Source organism: Galeopterus variegatus, unplaced genomic scaffold (genome assembly GCF_000696425.1).
Source record: "Galeopterus variegatus unplaced genomic scaffold, G_variegatus-3.0.2 Scaffold162, whole genome shotgun sequence".
NCBI classification, from domain to species: Eukaryota; Metazoa; Chordata; class Mammalia; order Dermoptera; family Cynocephalidae; genus Galeopterus; species Galeopterus variegatus.
Genome location: NW_007726273.1, coordinates 161,199 through 171,975, shown reverse-complemented (window position 1 = coordinate 171,975; position 10,777 = coordinate 161,199). Strand labels below are relative to the sequence as shown.

General features: G+C 47.2%; 1 protein-coding gene across 2 annotated transcripts in view; it reads right to left on the bottom strand.

Moving 5' to 3' along the window:
- The window catches only part of ITGAL (integrin, alpha L (antigen CD11A (p180), lymphocyte function-associated antigen 1; alpha polypeptide)), a 38,809-nt gene extending 28,032 nt beyond the window's left edge, over positions 1-10,777 (bottom strand). Inside the window, exons 1-9 of one of the 2 annotated variants that reach the window (XM_008593918.1) lie at positions 10,720-10,777; positions 9,654-9,756; positions 8,929-9,023; positions 8,751-8,818; positions 7,176-7,293; positions 6,921-7,051; positions 6,134-6,279; positions 2,984-3,116; positions 2,674-2,824 (exon numbers count right to left, since the gene is read on the bottom strand). In XM_008593918.1, the coding sequence (XP_008592140.1) occupies positions 2,674-2,824; positions 2,984-3,116; positions 6,134-6,279; positions 6,921-7,051; positions 7,176-7,293; positions 8,751-8,818; positions 8,929-9,023; positions 9,654-9,756; positions 10,720-10,777 (1,003 nt within the window). The remainder of the gene's footprint in view (positions 1-2,673; positions 2,825-2,983; positions 3,117-6,133; positions 6,280-6,920; positions 7,052-7,175; positions 7,294-8,750; positions 8,819-8,928; positions 9,024-9,653; positions 9,757-10,719) is intronic. The other variant, XM_008593923.1, reaches the window with a different exon arrangement.

Genomic DNA, 10,777 nt, shown 5'->3' with positions numbered 1-10,777 from the left:
TTTTTTTAAAGATGACCGGTAAGGGGATCTCAACCCTTGGCTTGGTGTTGTCAGCACCACGCTCAGCCAGTGAGCGAACCGGCCATCCCTATATAGGATCCGAACCCGTGGCCTTGGTGTTATCAGCACCGCACTCTACCGAGTGAGCCATGGGCCGGCCTCAGAATAGTCTTTATAAAATCTTTAAAATAGTCTTTAAAAAATTGTCTTTAAAAAGAGATGATCTGATATTTTAAAAATAAAAAATATCAGATCATCTCTTTCCCTATCTAAAAACACTTCATTCCTTCCCATTGCAGTTCACGCTAAAATCCAAAGTCCTTCCGAGGGCCCAGAAGGCCCTGCCCTGCCTCCCTCTCTCACCTTCTCCCTCTCCTCCTGTCTCACGCTCCTGTCATGCTGGCCTTTCTCCTGTTCCTCCGACAGCCCAACAGAGCCCGTTCCCATCTCCCGGCCTTGCTCTTCTCTCTGACTGAAATGTTCTCTGCCCACATGCCTCATGTAGCTGCTTGAGTCTCGCCTTTCCTGTCTCAGCTCAAAAGTCATTTCAGAGTGAATTTTACCAATTAAAAAAGAAAAAAAGTCATCTCAGAAAGCTTCCTTGAGAAACCTATCCAAAGTGGCTTCCTCCAGCTAAATCTATCACATTATTTCATTCATTTTCTTTTCTTTCTTTTTTTTTTAAAGATGACCGATAAGGGGATCTTAACCCCTGACTTGGTGTTGTCAGCACCACGCTCTCCCAAGTGAGCCACGGGCCGGCCCTCATTCATTTTCCTTATAGCACTTTTCACCATCTTTAATTATCGAGTTTCTGACTCGTTTACTGTCTTTTTATATCCAACTTGAATGAGCTCCACTTTAGGGACATCCTAAGTGTCTCATTCACAGGGCCTGGTGCGTGGCTGTTGGAAGCATGAGTCAAGAAGGTGGAAATACTTCCACCAGCTTCCAAGCATGCTGAGAAATGAATTGAATGATATCACATGCTGGTGACATGTAAGTTTTCAAGAAACCCAGCATCTATTATGATGATTTGTTCATTCATTGGATAAATATTTAGAGTAACTAAGTGTCTTGGTGAAAAAGGAGACACAACGGGCTGGCGGGTTAGCTCTGTCGGTTACAGCATGATGTTATAACAACAAGGTCAAGCGTTTGGATCCCGGCACTGGCCAGCCACTGAAGGGAAAACAAACAAACAAACAAAAAAACACACACGTACAAGGCTTGCCATGACAGACCTCTGGGTTTAGTGTGGGGGACAGTCATTGAACAGACAAATCAGAATACCGGGCATGCTATAGGGGCGAGGACAGGGAACACACAGCGTCCCCGCAGCGCATGGGAAGAAACACTAACCCAGACTTGGGCACCAGTGAGAACTTATTCAGAGGAAGTGACATCTAAACTGAGATCTGAAGGATGAGCAGGGGCAGGTCAAGTTAAAGGATAATAAGAGCTATGATCTACAGAGAGCCTACAATGTATCAGGCAAGTTGCTAAACTTGTTATGGGTTGGACTGTGTCTTCCCAAAAAGGTCTGTTGAAGTCCTAATCCCCAGTACCTCAGAATGTGACCTTATTTGGAAATAGGGTCTTTATAGAGGTAATCAAAATGAAGTCATTAGGAAGGGCCCTAATCCAATATGACTGGTGTTCTTATAAAAAGGAGAAATTCGGACACAGAGACAGACACACGCAGAGGAAAGACAGTGCGAAGAGACGCAGGGAGATGACAGCCGTGTGACCGGCATGAGGCATCTACAAGTCGAGAAATGCCAAGGACTGCCTGCAAACACCAGAAGCTACAAGAGGCCAGGAAGGATTCTCTCCTAGAACTGTTTGAAAGAGCACAGCCCTTCTAGCTTCCAGATTGTCAAGACAATAAATTTCGGTTGCTTTAAGCCACCTAGTTTTTGATACTTTTGTTACAGCAGCCCTAGGAAACACAACAGTTAAACCTTGAGTCCCTGTGAGACTGGTATTATTATCCCCATTTAACAGAGAAGAACAACGATTCTCAAAGAGGAAAGTGACCTGGCTGAGGTCACACAGCAAGTAAGGGGATTCTTGGGCAGGTCTGCCCAGTCCCATTACGAGTGTATATATCACAATGCTTCTTCAACTGAGCTGAACACCAAGGTTGTGTCCTAGCAAAGGGGACTTCCCTGTGGGAATCGTGTCTTTCAGCAGACTAGGCTTCCTGGGACAGGACTATCCCATAACCGGTCCTCCATATGGTGATTTGTTTATTCTAGGCCGAGGAAAAGGACCTGCGGGCTCGTCACACTTAGCCCCTGCCAGCTTGCCCATCTTAAGTTATCTGAGGCCTAAGATAAGTGAAAATGAGACAGCTGAGCAAGGAGAAGAAGGAATCGTAGTTATTCTGCAGGGCTCAGATGACATCAGCAAGAGACAGGCCAATCTGGGCCCCATCCTAGATCAAGCTGAGCTCCAGCAGGAAGATGGAATTGCAGAGAGAAATACCAGAAGCTCCTAAATCACTCTTTCCTAAATTCCTACTTGAGGTCTTATTTTAGGAGCACTCTTAACATGGTGTCAGATACTCAGTAAGTGCTCGTTAATATCATTCGGTGTGTCTCTAACCTAATGTCCCTGGTGAGTTTCTGTATACAACCTCCCCAGCTCTCTCCAGGGCCTGCCACTCACCCTCAATGATGTAAATCTTCTTTTGCAGCTCAGTGAATAGATCTTTAAGCTTCTCAAATGTGTCCAGAATCTTTACAAATTCCTTAGTGGGTTCTGAGGCAAATTTGTGGAGTGTCTCCTGACTCTCCTTGGTCCTAAAATGCCTTCCGATCTGTGAGGGAGTGAAGAGTCGAGAGCTGGCATCCCCATAATCTCAGATCAGTTTTCTAGGATTTTCACAAGACCCTGTCCCTGGGGAGAAAGCAGCCTGGGTTTCAGGAACAGGAGAGGGATGACAAGGTGTAAGAAGCAGCCAGGGCCTGGCCCATACCCCGATGATGTAGCGGATGACGTCCTTGGCCACCTCAATGCTGCCGTTGTCAGTGGCCTCCCCATCAGTGATGATGATGAGCACTTTGGTAGCATCTGGCCGGGCCCCCAGCTCTTGCCGGAACACATTTGTCCTGTGTCCAGGAAAGGAGCATGTGAGAGACGCCCCCATCCCAGGGCCTGAGGTCCCCACCCTCTTCACACTGCCCCATTGATTATGCAAAAGCCCTTTGGCATCCCCTAGGCAGGTTTTCCAGGGCTTCAGCAGCCTCCTCTGAACCCCCCATTCACCCTTGCTTCCTCCCCTCTCCCTCTGCACCAGTGATCTTCGTGCCATATTCTAGGCAGCGCGGAGTGTCATGGGCCAGAGTCCATGGGCAGGGAGGGGAGGTTTTGTGAGCAGCAACTCTGGGTTTCCTACCGTCCATTTCAACCACATGCAACCACTCTTTAACTGGTTAAAGATGTTGATCTAGGTGAGATTTCAATGGGGAAAAAGGTTCCACAGTCAAAGAAAATTGAAAGGTCACCCTCCTGAGCAAGCTCCTATGGCACCTCCCCAGACTGCCTGTAGATCTCTGCTGCAGCGTTTATCCTAGTGAACTGCAGCAACTTGTTTCTGTGTCAATTTCCCCCAAACCTTGAGTTCCTCAAGGAAAGGGCAACGTGTGATTTGCTGCTGTGTCTCTGGCTTCCTCATAGATTAGGTGCGCAGTGCATGTGAGATGAAAGAAGAGAGAACTGAATCCTGGATGGCCAAGGCTCAGGACTCCCATCCTGACGCAGCCTCCTGAGCATGTTGGCTTGTCCCCAGCTCTTGCTGGCATAGCAGCTCTATGTGAAACTCTGACCCACAGACACCTATTGCCAAGACCTTGGCTTCTATCTTGGATGCAAAATGTTCCTTCAGCTTCCATCCACATAGACAGGGGCCTATCATGGGTCCAGTTCATGGATTCCCACCCTGGTTTAAACCACCATCATCTCTCATCTGGATTTTTCAGTAGCCTCCTAACTGGCCTCTCTGCCTCCACCCTTGCCACTCTACAGTCTAATATCAACCGTGCAGCCAGAAGGATCTTTTTGAAAACATAAATGAGATCACTCCTCTGCTCAGAACCATCAATGACTTCTCATTGTACACAGAGGAAAAGCCAAAGTCCTTACTATAGTCTTCAAGCCTCCAACTCATCCGGATTCCCATTATCTTTCTGACCTCATCTAGTGTTCTCCGCTCTCACTTATTTCTCTCCAGCCACACTGGCGTCTTGGCTATTCTTGAACATCCGCAGCATCTTCTCATCTCAAGGCCTTTGCTATTCCATGAGGTCATCCCCCAGGTATCCACATGGCTTGCTTCCTCCCCTCCAACAAGTATCTGCTCCAATGGAACCTTCCCTGACCTTCCTATGGAATATTGCTTGATTTTTCTTTATAAAACTTACATCTTCAACTTCATCTTCTAATTTACTTATTTATCCTGTTATTATATTTCTCTCCCCTACTAAAGTGTTAAGCTACAAGAGGGCAGAGATTTTTCCTTGTTTCATTCCCTGCTGTATTCCCAGTTCCTAGAACACAGCAAACAATAACTCACAGGCCAAAACCAGTCTACAGTCTGCTTTTGCATGGTCCATGAGCTAAGAATGGTTTTTATATTTTTAAAAAGTTATAAAAACTAAAAAGAATATGCAGCAGAAACCATATGTGGCCAGAAAAGCTTAAAATATTTACTATCTGGCCCTTTGCAGAAAAAGTTTACCAACTCCTGACCCAGAACACTGCCTGGTACCAAAGCAGGTGGAGGTGTTTACAACAAACATTCCCATGACCACTTCTTTTTGCTCTCACAGTTGACATCATTTAGGGTGTCTTCTCATCCTGTTGTGATCCCTTTCTCTTAGACCCCTTCCCATAGTGGGATCCCAGAATCTGTGCCTTGGGATCTTGCACCATAAAGTAGACCCAGACTATGGCTGGGTGGACCGCTGGACACCCAACCCAGGCTCAGCCAACCAGATTTTCTCTCCTGGAAACTGGAATTCAGGTAGTTCATCTAACTTGAGGAATGAAGCTGCTATTTTTTGAGCAGATGTGGCTTGACCATGTACCAACCAAAGTTGTCTACAGAGAGAGAATAAAGTGAACATGACAGAACATGGGAGCCCCAGAGGAAATATCTGGAAACACATGCACAGAGTCTTGAGGACACGTGGCACATGCATGTTTGCCTTATGCAAATTCAACGATGCATACTACATGGTTGGCAAAGAAAAGTGAGAAAAATATACTAAATAGCTCAGGAGATCCTTCCTTCTATTTCACCCAATTTGAGTGTATGCACAGGGGGATATGATATGGGAGACATAAATTCTCTTATTCTTCAAATCAATCTCAGTTCCCATGGCCACTTCTAATGCTTAAAGGTAGGTATTTTCTGAATATATAATATGGTCCTTCAACACAATCTAACTACTTCCATCTAGGCCTCAACTTAAACACAGCAATCTGATCCAACTCGGGGGGAAAAATTTCTGTATTGGATTTAGGAAATCAGGATTTGGTAGTTTCCAATGTGTGACTTGAATATATTGAATTTCATCAACAATTCAAGGAATTCTTCAAGGATAATTTTGACTATTTGAGATTTTTCTTTATACACTGAGTTCCAAAGCTAACCCCCAGGGCTGGGCGGTTAGCTCAGTTGGTTAGAGCACAGTGTTAATAACACTAAGATCAAGGGTTCAGATTCCCATACTGGCCAGCCACTGAAACAAAAAAAAAAAAAAGAAAGAAAGAAAAAGCTGATCACTGTTTAAAATGTCACTCTACTGTGGCTGCCAGGGTTCACGATCACTTTCCAAGTCCTGGTCTAGTCCCTCATGAGACCTGGCAATAGTTCCTGTCCCAAGGGTTCATGAGCTATCCTTGAATCTTCTCAAGAATTTCCCTTTAGATTTAGTTAGTATATAGCAGATTTCTGTTACTTACAACCATAAGAACCTGGACTAAGATTGCTCCACTTGAATTCATACAATAAACTGCCCCTTGCTGTACCTACCTATTGAGTCCCTCCACTCTGCAACTGGATGAAGCTAGCTCACACAGGACAATTGAATGGATATGCTCTCTCCTGCAAAAGGGAACTCACATGACATAGTTGATGGCACCAAAGGTGTTGGTCAACAGGCGCATGTGTGTTGTGTTGGCTAGCAGAACATCAGGGTCCTTTAGTCTAACATAATCCAAGAAATTAAATTCTGCTTTGTAGCTCGTGGAAAACTGAACAGCAGCAAACTAGGAAAGGAAAGAAGAAATGATATGTAGTTCCTTGTGTCTCCCCACTTATCCACTCCAATCTCTATTTTTTATGCAGGACCTGGGCAACCCAATTCCACAGCCCTGCCCCAAATCATTCTTTTGAAAATGAGGCAATACACAAACACAGAGCTCTTGTCCTGCCTACACACCAATAAGGATGGTTCCCAGTGTGTGACCCTGCTAATGGGATACAGTTGGCAGGGCTGGGGATGGCCACTGACTGAGGCTAAGCTAGTCAGAATCTTTACTCTGAGAATTTGAAATTTGCAGAGGGAGGGATTGGTTGAGGGGAAGGTAAAAAACCCTCCTGGAACTTTAACACAATAGCTTACGATCTTCCCACAGACCCATGTGATCCATAGAAGCTGAGGGAAGCAGTCCACAGAGAAAGTGAGAAGGAGAAGGAGGAAGCAAAAGCACAAAAAGAAACAGAAACAAGAACTATAGAAAATTCTAGAAGCTTTCTACTCCCTGGTTCTTGTTCTTTTCAGAGGTTCAGTTATAGCCATGCCCACAGGTCCTGGAGATATGTCATACTAAAAAAAACCTTTTTATGGCTTTAACCAGTTCAGGTAGGCATCTTTCACCCCTGCAACCAAGAATCCTAACATATTTACCTGGTAGGAAGAGTTGCTGAGTTTCTTCATCACTTCCTTCATGAAGTCCACAATTTTCTGAAATTCATCTGATTTCAGGCTCATTGAGCCATCAAACAGAAATACCAGGTCTACGTTGCCCTTTATACATTCTGCAGAGGCCACATGCAAAGGGACCCGGTGAGGTGTCTCCAGCATTTGGCCCACCCATGCTGGTTCCCAGGAAGGGGCAGCCACTAGAAGGTATTTTCACCCACTGGGTCCCCAGTTCCTTACCCTGATAACCAGGGTGGCCTTGCCGCACAGGGCCCCCCAGATTCTGGCGGAACAGATAACACAGGCCACTCAGATATTTATTCTGGTCACATGTCCGAGACAGCCCAGGGTCACAGGCCTGAAGGAAGCAAAGGCCAAAGGGTTGGGGTTTCCTCCTGCTGTGTGTCTTTTGGGCATCATCAGCCAAGAATAAGAACCTTCAGAGTCCTTGTCCCCCTCCCTCCCTCCCTTCAGCCACTGGTTAGCAAGGCAAGGTAATTGACTCCACACGTCTCTCATAGCCAACTCTCCATCCCTGCTACCAATGCTCTATGCCAGTGCATGCTCGCTGCCTACAGGATGAAGTCTGAATGCCATCACTTAACGTTTATATTGTTTACAGTCGGGCACTGTCCTAAATTTCCAGGCCCACGCCCTCCCATTCCCAATCACATTCTGTATAAGCCAAACCAGATACTCGCTATTCTCAGTATATAAAATTCTGTTTCTTTCACTTTTGACTATCTCTCCTGCCAGACTGCAATTTCTGGAAAGACCATTCCCAATCACATTCTGTATAAGCCAAACCAGATACTCGCTATTCTCAGTATATAAAATGCTGTTTCTTTCACTTTTGACTATCTCTCCTGCCAGACTGCAATTTCTGGAAAGGCAGGGCTTGTGTCCTGGTCATCTTGGTATTTCATTCCCTTGCTCCCTACAGAACCTAGCATGATGACTGACATATAATAGCTGCTAAGTGAACAAGTGCTAATTAAATTCTGGATCAGTATTTCACTCAGTCTTCCATCTCTCACACACCTGTGTTGGAGGGATGCTGGCTGGGATAAATTGGAAAGAACGATGGACTTGGAATCAATTGGGAATTTGATTCAAATCCTGCCTCTACCACTTCACAACCATGTGACCTTGGCCAAGTCTCTTAACCCCTGTGGTCCTGTTTCCTCATCGTAAAATGTATGTACTGATCCCTATCTCACCTGAGTGTCTTGACAGTTAAAAGAGATAAAGCAGTGTTTCCCAGACTTTAGGCATCTGTGTAATACTTGTGCAAATTTCTGTCATGTGGGTATATTATTAATTACTTAGCATCTTCCTTTACATTTGTTTTTTATTTTTAAATGTCTTCCTAAGCAATATAATCCATGAAATCATGAATTTGATGAGCTTGCAGTATACTTTTTTCTAATAAGCCACCAAAAAAATATATAACTACTAAAACATTAAAAATTTGTATGTCACCAAAAATCATGTTGTGTATCAATGTGACAGATATTTCATATTTGGAAGAAAAACTGAGGTAAATAAGGTTTTGCAAATAGCTGGCTAGAGCACAGGTGTTATGACACCAAAGTCAAGGGTTCAGATCCCCATACCGGCCAGCTGCCAAAAAAAAGAGAGAAGAGTTGGCTCATACTTGGTTCTCAATATCACTAACAGAATTGGAATCTCTCTGATGTCTTTAACCTTCTACGGGCTCTCTTGTCCTTTTTCTTTCTTCCACTTTTCAATCTCTCTTTCCTAGCATCGAGCTTCATAGGCTCTGATATCATCACCACAACACAAAATTCTTACCAAAAGGCTTCCATCTGTGGGGTCTGTTGCTAAGGTCATTCCCAGGTACTTGGAAGTAGAGTTGGAACCTGCAGGCACCAGAAAGTTAGTCTGGAGGAACTCAGGCAATCCAGGGCTATGGAGCCATCCTCGATTTCCCTGAAACACCACTCCTCCAGCTCCCTCCCCAGTTACTCACCACTCAGACTGACTGGTTGGCAGTGCCCTGTGCCAGGCTGGCACTGATAGAGGTTTCCTGTGCTGTTCCCCTCACCTGGAGCTCCCACAACAACCCTGCTGAGAAATTTCACCTGTGAGATGGAGTTGCCCAGGGCTTTATCCACCTACTGCTACGTAGTAAGGGGGTTCAGAGCCCACCAAGTACCTCAAAGCAATGCAGCCCTCCCCTTCAGGAGGATTCTTTAGCCCCTGCCTCTCCCCCTACTGAATCCCAGAGAAATAATTCCGTATGCCAGAATTCTAGAAAGTTAAGGGTCCTTTCCTTTTGGAGTCTAGAAAAAAATGACCAGCCAGGGTGTCACATTATGAGTTCGGTCATCAATTCAAAAGCCAATTATGGCTTACCTGCTATGTGTTAGGCTGGGGTAGTGCTAGGAAAGGGAAGGGGGAGAGACATAAAATCCCCGTGTTCGAGGAGCTCACTGCGCGTTTAGGGAGAACCAAGCGCTTAGGAAGTGATGCAGTGTTTTAAGGGCTGTGATGTGTCCCTTATTAGGCACTTATGTGGCGCCCTAACGACCGTCCTCATCCTACGGTCTGATCCTCCAGATGGGAATGTCCTGACGACCTGCCCCGTTTCGCCCGAGCGCGCGAGCGCGGGTGAGGCGCCGCCAGCGCGGGGGCAGCTCGGGGCGGGCATCGGGCGATCTGCCGGGCAGGGGGCACGTGGGGGCGGCAGCTCACCCGTTTCCCACCTGCAGGACGCGGTACCCAAAGTGCCTCCCGGCGCGTGGGACGGAGAAGTTCTGCACGTGTCGCACGTCCAGGTTGTAGCTCGAGGCCGGTGCTGAGAAAGGCCAGGGCGTCAGCGCCTGCGAGCCGAGGCCGCCACACCGAGGCGGAGCTGGGACCGCACCTGCACTTCCCCTCCAGGGCCGTAACCCCGGGAATATGGAAGCACCCAGACCTCGGGCAGGCTTCCCAGGGCCCCAGAACTTCCCGTTTGGCCTCCAGGCAAAGAGGGAAGAATGAGGAGGCGGAGGCCTGAGAGAGGAGCGTATGGAAGGGGCCCCAGGCACGGGGTGGTCAGATGCACAGGCAGAAACCGAGAAGGGGATGCCCCAGGATAGGGCGCGGCTCCCCACACGCCCACTTCTCCAGGAATGGGGACCCAGGCGCCCCAGAACTCATGATCTGCCCAGGCTTCCTCCCACAGATGGGGAATTCAAGATGCCCTGATCCCTGTGCGCAGGGACCAGCCTCTCCCTGAACCTCAGATCTCAGATCCCCATCCCTTCCTCCTCCTCCTCGAACAGCCTCGGCATCATTTGCAAATTCCAAACTGTCCTTTCACGTGCTGCTGTCCCTCCCACTGCTTTTCCTCAGGCATCAGGCTTAGCTCAGGGCCCCCCAGGGTGTCAGGGATGCCTTTGTTTGTTCAGATGAAGGGATGAAGGCGAGAAATGGGAAAGGACTGGCCTAGGAGGCACAGAGAGGTGGTCCCACCGGAAGCGCCAGAACCCAGCACTCCTCTGCCAGCTCTGGGTACCCATTAACCACCTGTCTTCTGTAAGGCCCACCCCCTCACTACACCAACTTGTTCCCCCCCCTCTTTTCCTCCACACTTGGCCTGTACTTTGAGTTCTGACTTTCTTTCTCTTTCTTTCCCCACCTCTCCATTCCTGGGCCCCAGATTACCTATGGCCAACCCCACCCTTAAAGCAACTCCTCATTTTCTCCAGTTCTGCAAAGCCCTGTAGTCTTCCTGATTGCAGACACATCTCGTCCCCTCCCCGCCTCCTTTGCCTACCAAAGAGAAAGGGCCCAGACAGCAGCAGCCTCAGTATGGTGATGCAGGAATTCTTCAT